This window comes from Sturnira hondurensis, unplaced genomic scaffold (assembly GCF_014824575.4).
Source record: "Sturnira hondurensis isolate 20B ecotype Veracruz unplaced genomic scaffold, ASM1482457v3 Scaffold0020579, whole genome shotgun sequence".
Taxonomy (NCBI): Eukaryota; Metazoa; Chordata; class Mammalia; order Chiroptera; family Phyllostomidae; genus Sturnira; species Sturnira hondurensis.
In genome coordinates, this window is record NW_028093210.1 from 3,000,576 (window position 1) to 3,026,513 (window position 25,938).

At 43.8% G+C, this 25,938-nt stretch overlaps 1 protein-coding gene across 1 annotated transcript in view; it reads right to left on the reverse strand.

The window, feature by feature from the left end:
- Positions 1-6,884: 6,884 nt before the first annotated feature.
- ADCY9 (adenylate cyclase 9) overlaps positions 6,885-25,938 on the reverse strand; it is a 152,070-nt gene continuing 133,016 nt past the window's right edge. Inside the window, exons 6-11 of the mRNA XM_037029937.1 lie at positions 24,997-25,099; positions 23,943-24,151; positions 20,199-20,358; positions 19,143-19,291; positions 14,032-14,073; positions 6,885-11,222 (exon numbers count right to left, since the gene is read on the reverse strand). Of these exons, the coding sequence (XP_036885832.1) occupies positions 10,031-11,222; positions 14,032-14,073; positions 19,143-19,291; positions 20,199-20,358; positions 23,943-24,151; positions 24,997-25,099 (1,855 nt within the window). The 3' untranslated portion in view covers positions 6,885-10,030. The remainder of the gene's footprint in view (positions 11,223-14,031; positions 14,074-19,142; positions 19,292-20,198; positions 20,359-23,942; positions 24,152-24,996; positions 25,100-25,938) is intronic.

The following is a 25,938-nucleotide window of genomic DNA, read 5'->3' on the forward strand; positions in this document are numbered from 1 at the left end:
ACTTCCTTGACATCCACTTTTCTAGGCATTCACAGCTGCTCTTCTGTCCTGTCCCGGCCCTCTCCCAAGTCCAAAGACAGCTTTGGGGACCCCAGGACCATTGGTGGGATTGGCAATGGGTTCCATGCTGGCCTGAGAGTTTGGAATAACCACTGCTGGGCCAGCCCAGGAGCAGATGGATGAAGATCCTCTAAGTCCGAATCGGCCCGAAACACCCTACTCACCGCTCTGGTGTGTTTGGGGCTGAAACCAGAAGGGGCTTGTGGAGGATTTTTGGAAGGGTGGTGGGTGTCACAGGCTTGCCCAGGACCAGTGGCAGTTTACCCTGAGGGGCTTGGAGCACCTCAAACTGGGCCAGTGCAGCCCAGGAAAAGTGTTACAAGCAGAACGGGAGGCCAGTGCAGGTCACCAAGAAGCCAGAGAGGCGGCAGCAGGTTGGCACCGCTTTGTGTCTTAGAGGCTGCTTTCTAGCCCCTTCAGAGGACCTGGCGAAAGACCTGGCCCCCTCCACGCTGCCAGACAGTCTCGGGACACGTTGGACACCCAAGCTGGCACTGGCAGAACTCCTGCTCCAAGTCACCCATGGGGGTGCTGCTGCTGTGGGCACAGGTGCCAGAGGTTTTGTGTTCATGGTGGTGACAGGAGCCACCTGCTGGGAACACGGACAAACTTTTGGAGGATGACATGGCACTGAAACCTTCTTNCTGGCCCCCTCCACGCTGCCAGACAGTCTCGGGACACGTTGGACACCCAAGCTGGCACTGGCAGAACTCCTGCTCCAAGTCACCCATGGGGGTGCTGCTGCTGTGGGCACAGGTGCCAGAGGTTTTGTGTTCATGGTGGTGACAGGAGCCACCTGCTGGGAACACGGACAAACTTTTGGAGTTCTAATAACTGTTGAATGGCTAGTTCACTAGATCACACTAGGTTTTCTCTTAGAGCATGCAAGTCTAAGCCTACTGTAATTCTGCCAGTTGGAAATAAGATTCTGAAAGGATCGAAGTAGTCCTTTGTATTAGCTACATAAGAAAAATGAATTGAAGAATTTGAATCACTGTCAATGTGATTCATACAATAAATTCTTTCAATAAATTTTGTCCCATTTGAAATATTTTAGGAAAAAGGATGCTTTTACCCTAAATTATCTGGATAATTGTTTCATATTTTTCTTTAAAAAAAAGATTTTACTTACTTTTAGAGAGAGGGGAAGGGAGGGAGAGAAACATTAGTGGTTGCCTCTCATGCTCCCCCCACTGGGGACCTGGCCCACAACCCAGGCATGTGCCCTGACTGGGAATTGAACCAGCAACCCTTGGGTTCACAGGCCAACTCTCAATACACTGAGCCACACCAGCCAGGGCTCCAATCTCTTTTGAAAATAGTTTTACCTTATCTTCTTAAGCATTATTTGTATGTTTCCTGAAAACTCATATAAATAACATTCTTCAACATTAAAAAACATACAAATAAATGTCTAAGTTCTCCCAGTATCATGGTAGAGTAGGATCTTGAGAAGTCTATGGAAGTCCTTGACTAAAATTTTTGGAACGTATAACCTGTCTGGCAATTAAGATAAATAGGAGACCAAGGACTGTATTCAACCACATTCTTCTGTGCTAGCATTCCAAATGCAACTGTGGTGACACCAGAAGTCTTTACTTTTGAGGAAGAAGAGATATCATTCTGGCAAACCAAAATTACCAAAGAAAGCATTTTGTTATAAAACTTGCTTCTAAAAAGTAAACACTTGGTTTCCTTAGTCCTCAGTAAATAGTCAACAGTATGCTTTTTACCCAAGATCCCCAAATTGGTATGGAAATTGCAAACTATATTCTATGCTACTTCAAGCTAAATGGTCAAGTGATACTTAGTTTTTTCTTTCCCTCTCTCTGATATATCCCTGAGATAAAATGACCTAACATTTTACATAATAAAAATTTACCATGGAATAAATAATGTATATGATCTGTTGCTGTTAAATTAGTAGGTAGTACAGGACACCAACACAATCTGTGTTTTTACACTAATTTTATGTATATACTTTTACTCCTCACCTGAAATACACTTATTGATTTTAGAGCAAGAGAAAAGTGTGTGTGCGGAGGGGGGGGGGAGTGGAGAGAGAGAAACATCAGTTGGTTGTCTCCCGTGCACACCCAGAGGCGGATTGAAACTGTAACCTAGGTAATGGGTCCTGACCAGGGACTGAATGAACCCACAGCCTGCTGGTGTATGGGATGATGCTTCAACCAACCGAGTCACTCAGTCAGGGCTTGTAGCAATCTTTCTGAAGGCACCAGCGTGTTGCAAACTTTGCCTCTCTTCCCTGATGGTCTTCCTTAGCACATGAAAAGAAATCCATACGGACACTTGAATAATTAAAAAACTTCTCCCTTTTAGGCAAACACTAGATAATACCTTAAGTATCCAACACATAATTCAAGTAGCAAGTGTTAGAAAAAGAAGGGGAGAGGGAGAGAAGGGGAGATATGTTTTACCTCCTCGGTCACTTGCTGACTACTGTCTACTCTGACCATTTAAATGCACAAGGTCTCATTTCACCACCTAAATTCTTTGTTCTTTCCTGACAAAGGAAGGGAGAAGCCAAGAAGTTAGATCATTTGGATTTTTCAGCATGCTCTGTTTTCTGGCTGCATAGCTGGAAATCATGGACGACAATGAGGTGGACCTGGGCAGGCCACTCAGTGGCTCTGAACCTGAGCTTTCAAATCCGTTGTATGGAAGACTACCTCCGTCTACCTATTTAGATGAGGCATCGTGAGGACAAAAGGGGTTCCTGGTGTTTTGAGATCCTTGGTGGAAATGTATCATATAATGAGAAACTACTTTATATGTAGAGGCATATTTGCACATGTGAGAGCTGAAGAATTACTTTCTCTAAATAAAGTATCTACTAAGCTTGATGCTGTAGTTTTATCTATAGCCCTGAAGTCAGGGAATGAGGATGACATGGCACTGAAACCTTCTTGGGAGGTCAAAGATGATGGTGGAATGGGAGTGAGGACACATGTCCTTGGAGAAGAAAGTCCATCTGTGACACAGAGAGATAGCTGAGTAGGGCTGGTCCTGGGTCAGAGGACTTCCAGAGGCCATTTCTGGAGACCTCAAGAACCAGGGAAGCTGGGGAGAATGAGAGATGGTGGTCCTGAAAAGGAAGGGCATGGTGAGCCCCTGTTTGTCTTGAGCACAGAATATCTACGGAGTCCAAGCAGAGAACACAGATTTACATCACCTCCTTTCCCATTCTGCTCCATTCCCCAGAATCTCATGGACAAGTTTCCAAATGACTCTTTTCATTCCTCACTCTCCCAACCTAAAAGGCAAGACTTTCGTTTTCAGAGAAAATCAAGGTCAGAGGAAGACGAAGAAAGAGCAACTCTTTCAGAGGACTCCTGGAAGCTGGGCTGCCTCGTCTCTCGACCAGGCACAGGGCAGAGATGGGGTAGGCAGACTTCCAACCGCCATGTTTTTCAGTGAGCAGGAATGCCCTTTACTGGGTGGTTATTCCTGAAAGGTTCCCACCAGCCAAATCAGTACTGGCCAGTGCCTTGTTTTCTCCAGCTCTGTGACCCTCCTGCTGGGACCCAAATTCCCATCAGGAGAGGATTGTTTTAAAAATAAAATGTATAAAATCTGATGAGTAGCATGTGGAGTGGCCCCTCTCTCATTGAGGGTCCAACACAATATTGAGGGTCCAACTACACAATATTGGTGTAGTTGTTTTCTCTGAATGTTTCTCATCTGTTGCTCTTTCTTAAGACTAAGCAATCCATAACACCGTAAGCACACAAAAAAATTCTAATGGGTTACAGAAGATACTAAGGAGCCACTGCTTTAAAATGCCAGTATGGAGCCCTGAGCAGATAGCTCAGTTGGCTAGCATCAACCTGCTATGCCAAGGGTGCAGGTTCCATCTCTGGTCAGGGCACACACAAGAAGCAACCGGTGAATGCATAAATAAGTGGACCCATAAACCGATGTTTCCTGCTCTCTCAAATCAATGAAAACAATGTCATTATGGAAAGGATGTCACTGTGGGACCCCAGGTATCCTGAACTTCCCTTTAGTTTACTGGTGGGATTCACAACGTGAGAGCTCTCATGGAAAGCAGTTTCTAATCACAGCTGTTTCCCCAATATTCTCAAGTATTACAGCAAATTTAACAACCCAAATAAAGGAAGTTTTGGTATTATTTGGCACATAGTGGGTTGCCAGTTACTTCTCTGTTGGAAAAAATTTGACTATATTTATATAGGGCCCAGCAGAAGTAATGCCTGCTTGAGTGTGGTTGGCAAGGTAATAATATGGGTGTGATAATTTATAGTTTTAATTTGAACATTTCACCTAAAATGTCATATGGTGTGCTTGAGTATAATATTGTTATGTTACAGAATTACATGCTTATGATTTTGTAATAAAATAGGGGAATTATTTGCCCCTAAAATAGGGGCTGGATCCTGAATATTAAAAAGCTCTTTGAGTAGCACTTCAAATATATTTAGGTAACTCAGACATAAAATGCTAAAATATAATTTTGATTGGAAATGCATATATAAATAAGCAGCATTAACATTTTAATCAAATTCCCAACAGAGTCCAGAAATGCTTGACAATTGAATCTGCAGGTAGTTATAATTTAAAATCATCATTCCTCTAGTTATTGCAAATAGGGGGTATTTTATTTGGAAACTCCTGAAATTGTATGCAACATCAAGATGGTTTATTTTTATGTGCATTTTCTTTCTGGAACTCTCGAAATTATATGCAACATTAAAGAATTTCTGAAATTGTATGCAACATTAAGAGGGTTCATTTTTATGTGCAGTTTTTTCTGGACGAAGGAGCCACAACTTTCATCAAATTATCAAAGGCTTTGTGAGCCAGAAAAAGGTTAAGAATAGATGCTGTTGATGACAGGTTTCAGAAGGCACTCAGATTGCTCAATACATGATTGCTTAATTCACTTCTCCTTCCGACTTTCAGGCCCAGCAGGAATATGAGAATTCCCCAAGCTTAAATTACTCTAATACACAGTAACAATTCTTTGGAGTCATGTGATTAAAAAAAACAATTTTTACAAAGGAACTGTATAAAAATAGATGCTTGGGGAGACTTTAAATTTACATGTATATGGTGTGCAAGTGTGTACTTTTCCTTAATCACTTCCTCTCATTTATCTTTCCCCAGTTAGCTTCTTCTTCCTGGACGTGGGAACTATTCCAAGTGGCCATGACAGATTCTCACAGCAGAACAAAGCAAACACGTGTGAGATTTTAGACCAAAGAGAAACCACAAATGTTAAGTTCTAAGACTTACTGCAAAAATTAGAGGCTGCCTTTCTGGACCGTTTGAGAAATCCTCCAAGTTCCTGAGTACTCGTTCTAGTAGAGAGACCCACGTACTCATAAGACCTTCCATGCAACAAAGACCACTATTCCCTAACTTCTCTGGAAAGGTTCTTAGGAATGCCTCTGGCCCAGGAGGAAAGAATTCTTTCAAGGAGTCGAGTCCTCATTGGCACCAGGTTCCAGCAGAGAGAATCACCTAAAGGTTTGTTCCCCTAAGTGGATGAGCAAGAACAGACAGGCCCTGATCGCCACCTCTCTTCACTGAGTCTGTACAAGAGGGTCGTGTGTGCCGTTTGCTCATAAATACTGGACCCACCAGGAAAAACCTCTTAAGGCTCTAAACCTCAGCAGATTCAGTTTGGTTCCAGATTTGGAAGTGTTGTGAACCCCTAAGATATGTATAAATGGCATGAGTGTTTTTCTGGGAAGAGGCTCTGTGACTTCAGGTTCTGAAATGGGTTTGTGACTTCCCCGTAATATGGGCATCCCCAGGAACTCTGCAAGGGAAGATGCTACATGGGTGTACCTTTTCAGAAATCCTACTTCATTTTCTCAGTCAATTCCTTCTCTTTTTTAAAAAAAAAATTTTTAGGCCCTGGCTGGTGTAGCTCAGTGGATTGAGCGTGGGCCTGCAAACCACACGATCGCGGTTCGATTCCCAGTCAGGGCACATGCCTGGGTTGCAGGCCAGTTCCAAGCAGTGGACTCACAAAAGGCAACCATACATTGATATTTCTCTCCCTCTCTCCTTCCCTTCCTCTCTAAACAAAATAAATAAAATATTAAAAAAAATTTTAATTCAGTTTTAGAGAGAAGGGAAGGGAGGGAGAGAGAAACATCAATGTGTGGTTTCCTCTCATGCACCCTCTACGGGGGACTTGGTCTGCAACCCAGGTGTGTGCCCTGACTGGGAATCAAACTGGCAACCCTTTGGTTTGCAGGCAGGCACTCAACCAAGCCACACCAGCCAGAGCTTCCTTCTCTTAAGATAATGTAGGAAAAACTATTTTGAAGGTTTAATAAAATAGGGATGTCATCAAAAGCAAAACTATCCTATAACCTGCTGTTTTATAAGTGCCATGTAAAAATAACTTTTCAACCAAAGTTAACTGTAATATGTACATTAAAGGAATTCTTGAGCCCTGACCAGTGTGGCTCAGTTGGTGAGGTGTTGTCTTGCAGAGCGAAAGGTTGCCGGTTCAATTCCTGGTCAGGGCACATGCCTGGGTTGCAGGTTTGGTACCTGGATGGGGTGTATACAAGAGGCAGCCAATCGAGGTTTCTCTCACTCTTTCTCCCTCACCTTCCCCCCTCTCCAAAAATAAATAAATAATAAAATCCTTTTAAAAAAACCTCACAGGACACATAGGGATTTTAGTTGCTTTGTTTTGAAATCATGATGCAAAAGAAAAATAAAATCTTCCTATTTCAGCCAAAAATTTCAGGAAACAAGGGGTGCCCCAACTTCTGAAGTGACACTGATCTTTTCAGTGAGGAAATACCACACATCAAATATTTAGATTTTAGAATATTTTAATGATGTCCATTTCTTCAGTAGATGCATTTTGAAATTATAGAATTAACAATTTATCAAGAGTAGAGCAATAGAAAGATGGAAAATGCAAACAGTTGGCTCTTGCTAATTTAATTTCAGATTCTAGGCATGATGTGATTTTCCAAACCAACCAACCAAAAAATGCTTACCACAAAAAAATCTAGAAATGCAAACACAGATGAATCTTTGGAAACTACAAATTATTACAGCCCACATAATGGGAAGCACGTGGCCCTTTGGCTCTCAATGTCATGTGCAAATGTGCAGGTGTCTCCACGAGTGAAGTCAGTGTTAATGGAGTCGTGCGCAGGTGTTGCATAATCTGTGCGACTCTTCAAGCTAAAGGGTTTAATAACTGATGCTCTACATTTGTTTGCATTGGATAAAATTATGTGCTTGTTTATACATATATACAGTTTGATCTGACCTGGGGCCAGGATGAAAATAGCAATTGCAACTCAAAGCAACTATTTACACACATTCAATTCTGAAGTATTGCTTCCTGTCCTAAGTTCAGAAGAGGTATTGCCACTCTGAAGAATGCATCCGTCCTATCAGTAGCGCTTGAACCTGCTGCTTAGAAACCCCTCTGTCTTTAGCAACTATCTGTTCAATGCCAACTGGGTGAGATGCAAGGCATTTCCATTGCAGAGATTCTGTGGTTCCATGTTGAAGTATGCTTCAGAGTGGGACACTGGGAAGGACTAGAGAGCACATGTGAACTGGTTACTTAGGAAGGCTCAGGGTGTTTTTTAAAGACAATTTTGAACTCTGGGTGAGCTGTCCATCAAAGGCTCCGGTTTGCACAATGCTGAACCAGACCAACAGATGGTCTGACTCTCTCCCTGCAGTTTGCAGTCTCTCAGGTTCCCAGGGTCAGGAATCATCAACGCCTTCGTAGGAGGGGAAGGGAAAAGAAGAGTTTGATAGGGAGGAAGTACGTGCAGAGATGAACTTTGTAGAGCACATTTTGAACAGAACAGCAGAGACACTGGTAACTCAGAGGCAACCACCCAGCCCCTCAGGTGCCACCAGAGCTAGAGAGCCTGGAGTGGGAAGGCAAAGGAAAAGAGCCACACTCAAACACACACCTTAATACTGACGGGAGAAACCCCGAAAACGCCCACGATCCCTACAGACAAGGAGAGTATCAGGTAGTGTTTTTTTAAATAAAAATTCTGCAATATTTTATAAGAATACATTCTTTAGAAGCAAGAGGTATTGTCACACCATCCTTTCTCCGGCATTGGAAGAACAACACAGTGACAGTAAAACCTGAAGGAAAATCGTAGTTACTGAGAATGTTCTCAATTCCCAGGACACTGGGATCCCGGCTACAGCTGTACAGCCAGGTGGTCATCCCATGTCCCCTGGGGAGATGGCTAATCAGAATCAATATTTCATGATGCCGGAAATGGCAGGTTCCATAAGAATTTGGGGAGGAGAAGTGATAACAGGACTTAACACAGATGTGAAAGTTACACACAGATTTACCAGTGAAAAGCAAATGCACAGGGCATGTTGGTGAGGACCTTAAACAGAGAAGGAGTTAGTCCTCAAAATACCGCATGAGCAGTAGGCCACTGTCACCTTAAAAATAACTATGACTATGGCAAGGCAACTCTAGCCTGAGTTCAGTTCTACATAAGCTTCAGACTCCACATGGCAAAACGCAATTACAAAGAGGACTGGCAACAAAGGGCACAGAAGTGAGTTTCCTAGGTTATGTACGCTGCCCCTAGTTTAATGCCTCATTTGCATCCAGACGATTCTGTTCCAACCTATGGTGGAAGAACTCCATCTAGAGAGGGATGGCATTCGCTCACCAGGCCCAATCCTGCCGCAAATAGGCCCTGTGCAGCCTGAGAATGGGAAGGATGGAGAAACTCCTTGCATGTGTGAAGGCCAAGACAGTACTGGCACTGCCCTGCCGTCTTTGTGCTTTGCTCAGACCGCCTGCTTCGCACCCGGCCAGGTTCTGATCCAATCCCTGCAGCATCAAGTGGGGCAGAAGTAGCGGCATTCGGTTTAAAAAACAGTGGCGGGGAGCTTCTCTGACCCAGAGCTCTGGCCATGTCCACTGGGGTCCTGCTTGGCCCCCTCACAGGGGAGGTGGCCCAAAGTGGCTAGAGCACTAACAGGCAACTTCTTGTCCTCTGCTGTGTGCCTTTGGCAGATCCCCAGAGTCTAGTTCCCTTCACCAGAATGACTCGGCATTCCCTCCCTGAAAACACGCTTCCTGACAGACAGACAAATAAATAAATAAATAAACGCAACCCTCAGATACTTATTTTCATTTCCCTCTCAGACGAGTCGGCCTCAAAGACAACTCCCTTCACTCCCAGATGGAAGACCCCTTGGCATGAGGGCAGAATAAAAATAGCTTTTAAATACCTGAGGCTTTGTTACTGGTTAGCATCTGGAACCCTGGCCTGCATGTGGAGGACTGGGGAGTGGGGCACCCACAGCCCACAAGGGCTCAGGTGATCTGAAAGGTGCAGGGAGGGAGGGACGCCGGGCTGTCCCGGCTGACTGCTGTTGTCAGCCCACGCCCAACCCCACCTTGACATTCCCTCTCAGTGAGTTACTGGCACTTAATCTCAGATTCATAAATGCAAGTGTGTGCGCATGTAAGTGTTTACATAGAAAGATCAGGTCATTGGAAAACATTACTATGTATATAGGAAAAAAACCCTTCAAAAACATTGTATTAGCCAAAAAAAAAGTATCTCATGAGAAAAAGCAATAAAAATGATATCTTAACCGCAGCTTTTGTCTTAAAAGGCCAATGACACCCAATGCCATGATCTCACCTGTGGCCTCTTTCCCTAATTTCTGAAGCCACAGCCAGCCCCTGAAGGCACTTGTTCTCCATGCTGCTGAATGGTTACACCAAGGGAAGAGGGTTCCAGGGAGAGAAAAAGGAAAGAAATGGATGAAAATGAACCCTGAATAACTGTGATCTACACAGAAGTTAGGGCTGCAATGACCACATGGCACCACATCTAGGGATGGAAACTGTGGCGCTTGGAACACACAACAGCCAAATATGAATATTATTGTGTTTTGATGAACAGAGCACCGCGGGCAGCATCCAGGTGCTGCGTCACACACTCTTTGAGACATTGAGCTTAGTGAGCTCATTGGCTTCTTCCATCCCCATGTCTTCACAGTCACTTTTTTCTATGGCTTTGCCGAATCGACACCTTTCTTCAGCTTTGACTGGTTCTTTCCAGGGTCTCTTAGAAGACAGGTGAGTGTCCTTGGCCTGTGTGTTGTTCTCAGAACCCAGAGATGTCTTGTCCAAGTTCTGTATAGAAGGCACCAGGTTGGCAATCTCGTCTGTGGGAGACCGTCCGATGCTGCCGTCCACCTGGACTCGGATGTCTGGGGAGATGGAGAGCTGGTGCTGCGGCACAACCCCATTGTCCGTGCACTTTGGATAAAGGTAGGTCTTCATCTGACCTTTGCCCTTAACATTCACCGTGCCCCTGTAGTCAAAGTCATAGCCCATCTTGCTTAGGACACGGTAGCTTTCTTCACTCACCTGGATGCGGCACTCCACTCCTGTGGTGTCCATCCTGCTGGCAATGTTGACAGTGTCTCCCCAAATGTCGTACAGCAGCTTGGTAGTGCCGATGACCCCTGCTGTCAGGGGTCCGTTGTTGAAGCCAACTCTGAGCTTGAAATTGAACCACAGCATGTTGTTGTTGAAGTCATCCACCACACGCATCATCTCCTTGGCAAACTCAAACAGGATCTGCAAGTGCTCCTGTGGGTGGCTGCCATCTTGGCACTGTGTGGCATTCAGTCCCGATGCAGCCATATATGTGGCCCCAATGGTCTTAATCTTCTCAATGCTACTATAATCTGGCTTGCTCAGGAGCTCGTCGAAGTCCCCAATCAGCTCATTGAGGACCCGGTAGCACTCCTTGCCTCCCTCATAGTTCTCCTCATAGAACTCACTAAAGTTGACAATGCTGGCAAAGATGACTCCCCCATTGTCGTGGTTCTTGGAGTAGGTCTGGGAAACCTTCAGCTGCTCGGCCACATGGTAGGGGATGATGTTCCTCAGCAGCCAGTCGGCTTGGTCCCTCATGCTCTGGATCTTGGTGCGGTGAAGGTCTGCCTCCACGTCCCCATGGTAGTGAAGGCGGTAGCTGACCTCAAATTCTCGATTCAGGAACCAGACCAACAAGAGCAGGAGGAAGAAGACGAGAATCACTTCCTGGCCAATCAGGCTGGCTGGGCTCCTGCTGTCATGCAGCAATGAACTATTGCATGGATTCCTCTCCGAACTGGAGAGGAAAGAGAAGAGAAAGACGTCCCTTTTAAAATAAATCCTTTAAAGAAAAGGTTACTCTCAGTACTTTCAGGTTCTGAAATAGCCCAGCTAACCAGCAGTTTGCATAAAACTGTGTCAAGCTCAAACCTTTGGCTACCTGCAGCTGCAAAACAACCCATTTCTGTTTAGTTGGCTGCCTAAAGATGTGAAGATAAAGACTGACTTCTGTAACTAATTTCTTTAATAAGTACTTTGCAATTGCTTTGTTTTTCAGAAGTCTTGAGTTCTTTGGTCTTAAAAAATCTTTTTCCCCCAACTTTTTATTTTGAAAAATGTCAACCTTATGGGAAAGTTAAGATACTAGCAAAACAAGCCTTTATACATCCTTCTCTTGGATTCAACTGTGTTAACATGTTGCCACTTTGCCTTTTCCCCCGTCAACACACACACACACAGGCACACTCATACACGCATGCACACTCACACACTTGTTGCCGAACATTCTGAAAGCTGCAGAGATCATGGAACTTCAACCCTGATTATTTCAGTACATATCTCCTACGAATAAGAACATTTCCCTATATATAACCACACTATTGTCACACCTAAGAAATTTAACATTCTCGGATATATTCACTTTTTATATTTTTTCTTTTTTAAATTTTTTAAAAAATATTTTATTTATTTATTTTAAGAGAGAGGGAATGGGAGAAAGAAAAGGAGAGAAACATCAATGTGTGGTTGCCTCTCACATACCCTGGACTGGGAACCTGGCCCACAACTCAGGCACGTGCCCTGAACTGGGAATCAAACTGGCCACCCTTTGGTTTGTAGGTCAGCACTCAATCCACTGAGCTACGCCAGCCAGGGCCACTTTTTAGATTTCTAATCCAACTTTAGTTTTAAAAGACTTGTAATTTAAAAATAAATAAATAAAAGACTTGTAATTTTACAAAGAATTTTTCTAAGTTCTCTACTCTTTGCTTTTATAAACATTTGGCAAAATACCATTCTCTCCACTATGAGTTAGTTTTGTTTTGCCAGTCATTTAAGACAATTTCAACATTTTTTAAAAGTATAAAACATGTACTTTTAAGAGTAATACATGTAAGAATCTTAAACCGTATAAACAATGGAAAAATGTGTGTCTTCTCTTCCAGGTGACTAACACTGTCATTTTCTTGAGGTTGTGCACGACTGTAATGCATGGATGTACAGTAACAGCAGACTCCCTCCTGTGGGCACCAGGTCGTGTCCTTCTACTACCGGGAAAATGTTGCACTGTATCTCTGTGCGTAAGAATAAGTCAGTCTGTAGAATAAACCGGAAGTAGCATTACTGAGTAATTTAAAATACTGTGCATTTACAACTCCACTAGGAACTTCCAACTTGCCCTTCTCACTTCTCTCCTCTCCAAGGCCAGAGCCTGTGGCCAGGGGTTGTCCTTTGGTTTCACAGTGTGGAGGGTGACAGCTGTGACTGGAGCTCTGGAGATTAACACGAGGAGCACACCCTCTCGTAAAGTTTATTTTTTAAATATATATATATATACACACACACACACACACATACACACACATATATATAAAACAATTAAAAACACTATCTACAATATTTAAAGAAGTAGAAAGAAAAAAAATTCATTTGTCAACCTGCCATCCAGAGGCTATCACTGTTAACATTTTATTTAAGTTCCTTCTAATCTTTCTTCTATTTGTTTATAACATTGTGACTGTTCTGTTCTGATAAATTTTGTACCTTGATGTGTTTCTTAGGTGCACCGAGTAGGACACTAGGTTTTATGTAACAAAGGGTTGGGTCACCATATAAATATAATGATATATGAAGATGTATAGGATCTAGGATCTTAAAGGATCTTAGGATCTTTTAAGATCCTAGGATCTTAGGATCTTAAAGATCCTATCTGTCTGTCTGTCTGTCTATCTATCTATCTATCTATCTATCTATTATTGTTGTTCAAGTACAGCTGTCTCCATTTTTACCCCACCAGGCACCCCCCACCCCACCATTCCCACCTCCCACCCTCAAACCTTCCCCCTTTGGCTTTGTCCATGTGTTTAAAGGTCCAATTTCAAAGACCAAAAGGAATTCTGTAGTTATTTAAATGTGCAATGACTTCGGTAGTAACATATTTACCTACCATCTACATTTCCTCTTGTGAATCTTTTGGTTATTTTCTGTCTTTTATCTATGTAGATCTCAGTTAGCTCTTATTTTTTTAACAACAGTTCCACAAGATATTTGTCAGTCTGCTTTGATCTCCCTAATCAATATTATCAGTAAGTCTTTTCTCTCTTTTTTTTCACATGTGGTTCTATTACACTTTGTAAAATTGGGAAGCTATCTCTGTCTTAGAGGCTTGAAAATCATTTAATTTTATTTTCCCTAGGTTTTTATAGTTTTATCTAATTTTTATTTTGAGCCTTCAACTTATATAAAATTTAGTTTGATGTTTAAAGTAAAGCAAGGGTCAAACATTTAATATTTCATTTTAGTTAAGTATTTGAAAATATTTTAGGGATAAAGTAAGTACTTTTCTTTGATTGGTGAGATCTCCTAAAGTCTTATATAAAATTAAACCAAATCTAACATATGTCTTAAGTATCATTCCACTTTCCTAATAAAATATCATAACTATGATCTGCTATTTCAACAAGTAGGTAGTTTTCATTTATTCTTTTAAGAATGTATATATTGTACTTTTATTTAATATACAATTATTTTTAGAAAGTTTAGGAATAAGCAGTGCAAATATAGTTACTATCATTGATTCAGATGTAAGTACAATGTTAAAAGCTTACCTGAAATTCTGTGTTGCACTAAGGTGTGAAATTACTACGGAACTGAAATTTAAAAAAAAAGAAAAGTATTATTATAAAAGGCAAAGAAGGCATCATATAAAACATTGACAAGAGTTTAAATAAACATTTTTCCTTTTTTATATGGAGATCAAGTTAGACAGCTATTTTTTCATTACAATTTGATTCTGTTGATTAAGAACAACACAGGGTAAAGATAATGATATAGCTAAAGAGCCTTTACATCAGCTATGGAAAACAGACAAAATCACCAAAGAACAAAACAAAACAGAAGAACTCTCTAAAGCATACATTTTACTACTAAGACTTAATTGCGGCATCCTATAGAACAGAATGTTCAAACAGCAATGCCCATTGACAAAGGATCAGTTTTGAAAGAACTGTTAGAGGTGTAATCTGCCAGAGATTATACCAGAGACACCAGACTTTGCTATTAATGGTGTCCAAAGCCATCGCACTCCAATTATATTTATTTATTTATTTATTTTTAAAAGATTTTATTTATTTTTAGAGAGGAAGGGAAGGAGAGAAGGAGAGAAATATCAATGTATGGTTGCTTCTTGTGAGTCCCCCACTGGGAACTGGCCTGCAACCCAGGCATGGGCCCTGACTGGGAATCGAACCTCGATCGTGTGGTTTGCAGGCCCGCGCTCAATCCACTGAGCTACACCAGCCAGGGCTACCAATTTTAGATATTGAAACTATACATCATTAACGAACTCTCTTTTGGAGTTAGGGAAGGTATACACATTCAGCCCTTATTCTTTCCATATTCGTAGAAGCTTCATTTGGAGTCATGTTACTCACACCCAGAACCCACCCAGTCCTTCGATAAACTGCAAACTTCCCCATCCAGGGAATCTCACTCATTGCGAAGGGGCATGTGGCACAGCATCTGTGAGCAGCTTTCCTGGGCAGCAAAGGCCAGGTGAGGACTACAGTGGCTTTTATAAGCACATTGGGTATTAAATGTATTCACAGAAAAGGAAAGAAAAGCAAGTGCTATAATCACAAGAACTGAATTACAAGAATTCATGTCCTCATCTTTCCCTGTTCAGGCATTATTGTGACATCACTGTAATCCACGTGTCTGTGTTCCTGCAAAGCTGGCCACGGTTCTCAAAGAATCCTCTCCCCTTTACAGGAATTAAGTTTATGTTTTTCCTCCCCTCCCCCATATATTCCCTACCCTGGACAGACTTGGCAGTGATGATGGGCTACATGGGGTCCAAGCACCTTGTGTGTGTGGAGGACACTGGGTCAAGGGGAGATTCAACTGCCAGCCCTACCCCAAGATCTGTTATTTGAATTCTGGGCAAGGAGGCGATGATAGGTTCCCCATTAAATGGCTCTCCAGACCCAAGTGGAAAAGCCACACACCATTACAGAATGACCCTGTGAATGGCTGATGAAGCATGTGTGATGGATCTAAAAGGTTAAAAGGTAGATTGCTGAATTTCAGGCTCTTGGAAAAGACATTTATAATGACCATAATTCCAGACTGCAGCACCTCCAGAAAGGAAAAAGTAGGCTTTGTTCTCCTTAGAGTAATTTACTCATTAAAATCTCCTTTCAAACACTCAATGACAGGTCTACTTTATATTCCCCTTTTGATTTTAATTTGCATGGAACTTGAATATCTTTCATGTCCTTATTATTTTATTAAGTGAATTAAGAAAGAATACTTAGTCCATTGCTAACTAATACTTTGGTTATACCCAAAGATATACTGGTAATTTCACTGATATCAAGACAAACTGGATTTACAACTTTTGAATTTCCTAAAGCAATGGTTCTCAGCAATGGTAATACCATTCCTTGAAGGCATTTGGGAAACACTGGGGGATCCCTCTGGTTACATAATAATCTGGGGAGCTACAAATGTTAGATACCTTACAAAACATAGTGAAGAAGTGTCCATGTAACTCTGAAATATCCTGCCAGCCTAACCCAGTGCGATTACAAATAAGTGTTTCTTCAATACATGCTGATATATTTTAAGTAGTTACACAGAATATCCAATATTCAGAAGTGTGTTACATAAAAGGAAGCTTCATAGGAAGCTTATCACGAAAATTTTTTAAATTATATTTTATTGTTTATGCTTTATAATTATCCCAATTTTTCTCCCTTAGCACCCCTCCACAAAGCACCACACACTCCCTCAGGCAATGCCCACACCATTATTTATGTCCATGGGTCGTGCGTATAGAATCTTTGGCTACTCCAAACTCTATACTGTAATTAACATTCCTACAGCTATTCTGTAACTACCTATTTGTACTTCTTTATATATATATATTATTTATCTTTAGAGAGGAAGGGAAAGAGAGAAGGAGGAAAATATCAATGTATGGTTGCCTCTCATGAGTCCCCTGCTGGGAACTGGCCTGCAACCCAGGCATGTGCCCTGACTGGGAATCGAACCGAGATAGTGTGGTTCGCAGGCCTGCACTCAATCCACTGAGCTACACCAGCCAGGGCTATTTGTACTTCTTAATCCCCTCAGCTCTTCACCTATTTCTCTACACTCCCTTCCCATCTGGCAAACATCAAAATGCTTGCTGTAGCCATGAATGTCTGTTCTTGTTTGCTTACTTGGTTTTCTAGATTCAATTGTTTTGATCTTTTTGGTTTTCTAGATTCAATTGTTTTGATCTTTTTCATAAATAAGTCTCCTTAACATTTCATACAATAATGGTTTGGTGGTAACTCCCTTAGTTCTTCCTTGTCTGGGAAGCTCTTTATCTGCCCTTTTATTCTAAATAGTATCTTTGCTGGGTTGAACAATCTTGGCTGTAGGTCCTTGCTTTTCACAACTTTGAATATTTCTTGCCAATCCCTTCTAGTCTTCAGTTTCTTTTGAGAAATCAGCTGAGAGTCTTATGGAGATCTTATGGGTACTCTCCTGTAAGTAACTAAATGCTTTTCTCTTGCTGCTTTTATGATTCTCTCTTTATCTTTACTTTTAGCATTTTACTTATGATGTGTCTTGGAGTGGGCTTCTTTGAAACCATCTTGTTTGGGACTCTCTGTGCTTCCTGGACTTGCATGTCTATTTCCTCCACCAAATTAGGAATATTTTCTTTCACTATTTTTTCAAATAGATTTTCAATTTCTTGCTCTTTCTCTTCTACTTCTGGCATCCCTATGAAGAAAATGTTGGAAAGCTTCAAGTTGTCCTAGAGGCTGCTTACATTATCCACATTTTTTTGGCTTCTTTTTCTTCTTTTGTTCCGATTGGTTGTTTTTTGGTTCCTTATGTTTCAAATCATTAATTTGATTCTCAGCTTCATCTACTCTACTGTTGTTTCCCTGTAAATTGTTCTTTAATTAGTGTATCCTTCATTTCTGACTGAATCTTTTTTATGCTGTTGAGGTCCTCACTAAGTTCCTTGAGCACCCTCATAACCAGATGCAGATAGACTGCTTATCTCCATTCTGCTTAGTTCTTTATCTGGAGTTATGATTTCTTCTTTCATTTGGGCCATATTCCTTTATCCCCTTATTTTGGCAGCCTCCCTGTGTTTGTTTCTGTGTATTAGGTAGAGCTTCTTTGACTCCATCTTGGTAGTATGGCCTAATGTAGTAGGTGTCCTGTAGGGTCCAGTGACACAGCCTCCCCTATCACCCAAGCTGGGTACTTGAGGTACGTCCTTCATGTAGGCTGAGTACACCCATCTCTTATAGTTGCATCTTGATTGCTGTTGGCAGGTCAATGGGAGGGCTTTACCTACACCAGTTAGCTACAAAGACTGGCTGTGACTACTACCACCAACCTCTGCCCTCTGGGGAGAATCTATTGTGCAGGGGCAAAGTAGAGGTGCTCTGATGTGGTCTGTAGCTGTTGACTGGGTGTGCAGGTTCTGGGATTTCCCAGGTGGTATAGGCCATGGTCAGCCCCCACCTGTTTTTTGCCTGGGGCTACTGGGCACGAGATATAAAGCAATCTGAGCCCTGACTGGTATAGCTCAGTGGATTGAGCGAGGGCACGAGAACCAAAGGGTTGCTGGTTTGATTCCTAGTCAGGGTTTATGACCTGGCTTACAGGCCAGGTCTCCAGTGGGGTCTGCGTGAGATGCAACCACACACTGATGTTTCTTTCTCTCTCTTTCTCCCTCCTTTCCCCTCTCTCTAAATATAAATAAATAAAATCTTTAAAAAAATAAAGCGATCTGAGATGGCTGCTACTTTTGCTGGGAGATTCCCGGGTTAAGCCAAGTTGTGAATCTAGGCTGGCTGGTGCTAGTGCCAGGTCTGAGGCCACTTAGCAAGAGGTACAGGGGCTGGGGACTTGCTGAGGCCAGCCGTTGCTTGTTTAAAAGGATTTAGTAAGTTGTGAAGCATGAGCCATGACCAGCCATTCATACGAAAAAGTCACTGTTAACAGCTTGGGCAGGCCCATAAGTTGGGTGGGACAGAGCCTCAAGGGATCTCCTGGGCAGGGCAAACAGTGTTAGGTTGATGGAGTCTCAGATATGGCACCCGCCTGCCAGCTTTGTGGCCCTGTGGTCCATGGGGGAAAAATCAGAAAATGGACAATAGCCTCTGCCTGTCTTTCTGTCTGGGAGAAAGCTGTCCCCCAGCTCTCACTTTGAGGCCAGACATTTCAGTTTCTCCCTGTATGCCACCGGCGCCTTTCAAGCTCTATCCAGGTGCTGGAGCTCCGAGGGAGTAAGTCTGAGTGAGTCCGTGTGTGGGTTCTTTAAGAGGAACTGCTTGGGACTCCTAACATTTGTTATACCAACTCAGTCTCCTTTGGGTCTTGCAGCCAGAAGTTATGGGGACTTATCTTCCTGGGCTAGGAAGTCTGGTGTAGGGCTCGGACGCCTCGCTGTGTGTCTAAATGCAAATAGATATTATGTTATTAAAGTTATTTTCTTTTTCTTTCTTTGGCACACCACTCCTTAGGCATTTCACCAAGTTGATGGCATGTGTGTTGAAAGCTATCTCATGTTGTGACAGTGAATATCTGCTAGAGTGCAGGGTGTTAGTGCTGAAGTGAAACTGAGGTTAAGAGAGACATAAGTGATACCGGGAAAGGTGGCCCTGCTGTCGAATGTACCAGACACGAACTGAAGCGGCATACACACCTGTCTTGGCACAGGGAGATGTAGAGCAGAAGCAGGGGCCCAGCCCCGATGACGGTGGCTAAGGAGGACCGCATCCAGGAGCTGAGCTGGCAGAAGTTACAGTAGTGCACGACGGCGACGAGGACGGCCGAGCCCATGAACATGGTGAACTGCAACGAGGGACGGGCACTCAGTCAGAAACTCGCCCTACCTCCTCAACTCGTGGGCCTGCTCACCCGCCGCCACCTGAGCACCATGAGATCAAATGATTTGCTCATTTACACGTGTTTCTGCGTCATACTGAAATATCACAGACATTACAATATATCCAGCAGTGTCAAGGACGGATCATGAATCATTAGGTTAATTACAGAGAGTTTCAGGGAGTAAGTTTACAGAGGCCCTAAAATTCTCCAAACGTGTGGAAATTGCATTTTGGAGGAAAGGGAAGGCAGGCCACCCCATTTGAGAACTATCACTGTGAATCAGTTACATTTTAAAAGCCTTTCCTTCAGGTACCTGCTGCCTGTCGGCAGAAATGTAATTTGGTGTTAAAGTATGAAACCCAGCCAGCCTGCTCTGGCAGTTCATGTCACAGTGCTTTCACCCAAAATACAATCTTCCACAACAGCATGAGTTCATTCTTGATGCGGCTTAACTCATAAGCTCCTTCTCTGATCACAGAGTAGCACATTACTTTGTATTGCTTACAATGTTTCTTTATGTTGTAAAACAAGTAAGAAAATAACTGAATTGGACCTTGATAGACACTAAGAGAGGTAGGACAGGATACACGTGCACTGGGAACTCTCCCCAGAGCAGGGTGGCAACTTATCCAGCATCTGTGAGTGTGGTCAGCAACAGGCTTGCGCATCTGGATAGGCTTCGTGGAAACCCCCCTGCCTGCTCCTCTGTGACAGGCAGGTCTTTTCCAAAGACAAACTCACAGGGCTGACAGAGAGATTGTACTTCTTTAAGGGACTATATTAAATTCGCGATTCAAATCATCAGGCATTTTTTTAAAGTGATGAGGGAGGCCAGAGAGTTCAGGAATAAAACGGCCAAACCTTTACGTACGTGTATATTTGTCTCAAATTCGGAAGTGATGTGTGAATAGACCGCGAGAGCGGGAAGTGACACCAGGATGGCCCCAATGAAATGGCGTGGGAGCCAACCAGCTATCCACTCCAGCAGGCGCTTGGTGCAAGCCATCACATCCTCCAGGAAAAACACCATCCTGTAACAGGCAGGGAGAGAAAGGAGAAACAGGGTGTCTGTAGGTGGGTCAGTCGGCCAGAGAAGATGGGATGGAGGATCACAGCCAGGCCTGCTTCCCACTCTCACCCATGCTGCTGCTGCTGGCATGAACAACAGGCAGAGCCCTGCACCCCTCACTTTTGGTAGATGGCAAGTACACTGGACTTGCTCAGCTCATCGTACCTTACTTGTTGCAAACTGATAAGACACACTTGTAAAAAGCCAAGCATAAGCCTCTGTGTGTCTGAACGGAACAGGTAAGAACTGGGCATACAGATATTAACAGACCCCGTGAAAAATAGCCACCTTATTGTCCCCTGCTAAGAAAGGCAGGACGTCTCAAGTGGGTGGTTCAGGGGGTGTTTTGGAATGTTGAGGAGGGGCCTGTTGGGTTGCCACAATGACTGAGGGGGGCTACTGACATCTAGAGAGGCATTCTGCAATGTACAGTGAGGCTCTGCCCTGGGCCCCGCACGACTGTCACATGCCCCCTGAGCATGCCCCATGGAGCTGAAACTCTGCTGACAAGGACCTCAGCCTACAGCCTAGTTGCTTTACTTTACAAGCAGAAAGTGGTTTCTGCATGTTGTTAACATACACATTTCCAGGAATAAACCACTGTGTAAATCAAGCGAGATTACCCTTTGTTTAGTTTGGGATATCTCCACAAGTTGTTCGGCATTTCAGAAACCACAGGCTGTAACCCAGCCCACAGCATTTATGCTGCCAAACATGCACACCTCTGATGGTCCATGTTTAGAACCGTCACATTTTCAACAATCATGTGCGTGAGAGCAGACAGCCGACAACTCTGTTATAACTCTAGATGGTGGTGTCCAAGTACATTTGAAGTGAGGCACTCCATATTTTATTTTAAATGGCTTTCTTGTTTCTTCTTCAAATTGGAGTGACAACATTTCATTGATTCTTTTAGATGTTGTGCGTATAGGCGGGCTACATTTTAGGATAGTGATGTGAACATCATAAAATATTCTTCATAAAGAAGGGAGCTCAGTGTGTTGGGCTGGGAACTGTGATTCTGAGGACAGAATAGCCTTGACTAAGCGAGGGATCCCAGACTCAGGAGTGGCCTAGTCTCCAGCAGTGGAAACAGAAAGGCAGTGGGGGGTCTGCCTCAGGAGGGGGACCCACACACACAGTCCCTCTCTGAAGCCAGCCCCTGGGGAAGGTGCGGGGGTGGGCAGCCTCATTGTCGTTGCTTCTGGAAGGGCTACGAGCCCCCACCAGGGCACCTCAATCACACCCCGGCACCTGCCCTTTCAGACCCGGCCACCGGCAGTGCAGCTAGGGCTCTGCCTGTGTTCAGCCTCCATGAGGAAACCCTAAATCTCAGCCACATCCCATGTGGAGCCCGGCCCATCTGACCCTTTTAAGTCCTGGACTATTCTGGCCTCCTGATACTTACAGGATAATGGAGTCCTTGGACTATTCCCAAGAATAACCATAAATATGCTCAAAGGCAGAAAATACAAGCCCTACCAGGAGACAGAGGGAGCTGAGCCCCAGCCTGGAAGAGGCAGGCCTGGGAAGCCCTCCTCAAAGGTCCCCAGGACTGCAGAGTTCCAAGGATAAGACCTCTGTCTCATGCCTGGTCTCGAGCACAAATGGCTAGTGTGGAAGAACAAGGGCCCAAGCTGAGCCTGGGAAGCCTTCCAGAAGAGGTGCCAGGCTCAGGGCCAGCCACTCAGGCAGGCAAGGACTGGCCTTCCTGGGGCACCTACATATTCACCAGTGTAGGTTCTTACTAGTCTGGAGTCCTAAATATAAATATGTCTTCAGGGGACTGAGAGGAAATCCTTCAGGGTCTCAACCTCTCCCAGGTAAAGTGAACTTTTAAAGTCACACTAGAGGTCTTTCCGGAGCACAGTGGCTACCTCATTTGCCTGGCCCAGGACCTTGACATTCAGGCATGACTAGGCCTGGCTTGTGTGTGGCCTGGGGCACAGCCTCTTCTGCAGCCTTCTGCAGCCTCTAAATGTGGGTTTGCCCAAATACTGTAGAATTGGACCCAAAGGAACAGGAAATCATCATATAAAGTTTTTTTTTTTTTTTTTTTTTAATGTATGGAGACGATGCTAGCCTCAGAGAGATCAAAGCCTTCTCTAGTTATGGAACCCATGCCAGACAGAAACCTGAAGCTGGGGAAGTGAGGAAAGTGGTAACTGCAAATGTGTACTTTGTTTTCTTTGGGGTAATATAAATGTTCTAAAATTATATGGTGATGTTGGTACAACTCTGTTAAGTTCACTAAAGTCAATTGAATTGTAGGCTTAAATGAGTGAATTTATTATACATGAATTGTATCACAAAACTAATGTTAAAAAGGAAAAAAACCCACGGGGGCCTGATGATGACTTAGTCTGGGTTCCCCAGAAGCAGGTGACTTGGGAGTGGGTCCGGGGCAGCTCAGTGAGGTGTGCAGAGCCAGGACACGGGGGGCAGGCACATAGGAAAGAAAGGCTGTGTTACGGAGGGGCCACTTGTGGGCAACGCAGCTCCACCCACCTATGGGGGGACCTGGGGAGACAGCAAGGATGCACCTCAGAGTGACCTCAACCAGGGACAGGAGATGAGGTTGTGGCTTCTGGCAGCGCTCAGTAAAGAGCCTTCTCACAGGGGCCTCAATGGGGAGCAAAGGAACAGCGAGCATCAAAGGGAGGGGGCAGGCAGCTAGCCTCAGGGCCAGACCCAAAGCTACTGCTTCCAGTCCTGGGATTCTGGGGAGGAGCAGCAGAAACTTATGGTCAGGGTTCTTCTGCCTGTTTCTGTTTTACCCCAGCTTTAGGGACAATTACCAGTGGGACCCTACTAGGCTGACAGGCTCCCCTGTTGGGAGTGACAGGGCTGAACAGAGAAGGTGGCTGTGGTGCAAAGAGTCAGTGTCACAGTGCCCAGGAGGCAGATGGCACAGGCTGTCCGTGTGCTTGTGAACGAAGTGCCCTGTGTAGTCACCTCCAGTTGGAAATGTAGAGCACCTGGGAGCTTTCTCAGTGCTAGACTGAACTCGAAATCATGTTGGGCAGGTCCTGAGGGCCCAGCTTCCTAAGTGGCCACTGCTTTCTATTCAGACTCTCTGTCCATTTTTAAATGGGTTATCTTTTTATTATTGAGCTTACATTCTAGATAATCAGACCCTGGTTGTAGATAAGATATGCAAATATTCTCTCCCATTCTGCAGGTTCTCTTTCTTTTCTTTTTCTCCTCTCTTTCTTATTCCTTATCTTCCCACCTTTTCTTTTTTTTTAAAGTCTCTGATTTGAGATCCAGGGACTAGCTGGCAGCATTGGGGCTGCAAAGGATACTGACCCTCTGGTAAAGAGTGCCCACCTGTGCCACAGGCCAGGGTCTTCAAAGGAGGAACCTGTGAAACAGAGCTGGGGGAGGGAAGGAAAGAGGACCCGTCACCTGGAATGAGCTTGCAGAGACAGCCCGCTTCAGACCGCTGGTCAGTTGTGCTGCAGACTGTTCAGTCATAAACTGTTGAGCCAGCAGAGGGAGCCAGAAGCTAAAAGCTGGAGAACCGCCCTGCAGGTGAGCCTTTACCTGACGGAGACCACGAGGGACAGCACCTCCAGTAGCAGGGCCGCCCCGAAGACCACCAGGGTGGCTGGCGGAGGAGGTGTGGTGGCAGCCCCGTACTTTAGGAAGCAGGTGATGGAAAGAATCAGAAACACTGTTGTTGACAGAAACACATCCAGGAGGGAGCTGAAAGTGGCACTAGCAAAAGTCTTCACGGGAGAATTCTTCATAACCTGTTTCGGGTAGAAGAAAGGTGGGGGAGCAAAAATAGATGATGGGACAGATGGTCATGAAGTATGGTTTAGGTGGGAAACCCCACACATTTACTGAGCACTTGTCTACCCCTAACCAGGTACATAGTAGTAAGTGCTCTAGGTGAGCCATCTCCTTACTATTTCTCCACTTAATAATGAGGAACCTAAGGCACAGATAAGTTAAGGAACTTGACCAAAGTCACACAGCAACTGATTACACACCAGTAAGTTCTCACAGAAGTGTTACATACTGAACCTGAAAGGTTGAGTTATTGACTGGTAAAGCTAACGATTCCGTGTCTGTAAAGTCAGTAGCACAAAAACCATGTGCTGGAAGCGTCCAGTGAATGGCCGGGTCCCAGGTTCAGAGTGTGTGAAAGCTGGGATCATGACAGGAGTAATAAGTGGGGATTGAAGCAGCAGCAAATGAAGACGCAGGCCTGTCAACTGACAGTAAGAGATGCTTATGCCTTCACTCAAGACCCTGCTCTGGGCCTGGCTCTGTACGGGTGCTGGGAATAGACATGAAACAAGGTCCTAGGGGAGCGCACAGCCTAATGGTGGATGCACCAACTGCAGAGGAAAGGGACTGGGAAATGACAAGCCTGGGTTGTTAGACTAAAGAGTGCAGGAAGATTGTTTTGTCCCTTGTGTAGATAAATTCACATACAGATGCAACTTAGGGCTTACAGGGTGTAGGAAATCAATACTAGCCTTCACTTTTCCTGTCACTTAGGGAATCAAAAAAGTTTTCAAAGCATAAAATTAGGAACTATCCACTAAAAAGTGACACATTTCTTAGTAAAATTATAAGGAACACCCACCTCTTCTTGATAGCTGGTCCTGTAGGCTTGCTCTAGCTCTTGATCCAGAAAGTTCAAGCTGAACTGATTAATGGGTGGCTTAAAAAAATAATCTTTCATCAGGCTAGAAAAGATGAAAAATGCAATCCATCAACATGAAGCTCAATCATATCTACTTTATGAGCAGACTGCAATTAGCTACCGAAATGCCACTCAGTAAGCATGTCATAAAAGCTGCATCTAAAAGTCACCATGTTACAGATATGGTTTGATCACCCCTTTTCAGAACACACCTCTGGAAAGTGTTTGCAAACATAATCACATTTTATGTTTCCCTTCCACTAAAAACAACCATTCACCATAATTATAACACATATCACTAGAACCCCGCTTTTGAAAACATCTTCCTGATATCCAGGGTTAGAAGAAGGCAGCTCCTTTGTTCTATGAAAATATCCTTCTAAAGGACCGGCAAATCCTTGTACTGAGAGTACTCATGCAGATTTGAAGGCTTCCAGTGAAAACATAATTCAGAGCTGGCTGTCCTGTCATTCAGAGTATTGACAGTAATCACCACCGTCAAAGAAAGCTAACAGATTATTATCACAAAATTGTGTTTACAGTTAGTATAATTTTGTGTGTAATTGTGTTTACAGTTAGTGCTACCCTCACAAATACAGAGTGCATGTGAAACCTGAAAAATAACAATGCTCAATGGCCTTAATAGCAGAGAAATCAAACCTGCTTTATGTGACTCATTCTTTTATGAAGTGCTGGCAAATAGTTAATATCCTTTTTCTACTGCAGGAAACTGCTATACATTTAAGGGAATGTTGGCATAGTTTCAGAAGGCAAATACAACCATGGGGTGTAGTCTCTCTGACTCACACAATACTAGAATTAAATCAGATGAAATAAGTGCCTAGCATGTGCCTGACACACAGTAGGATTCACTGTACATAT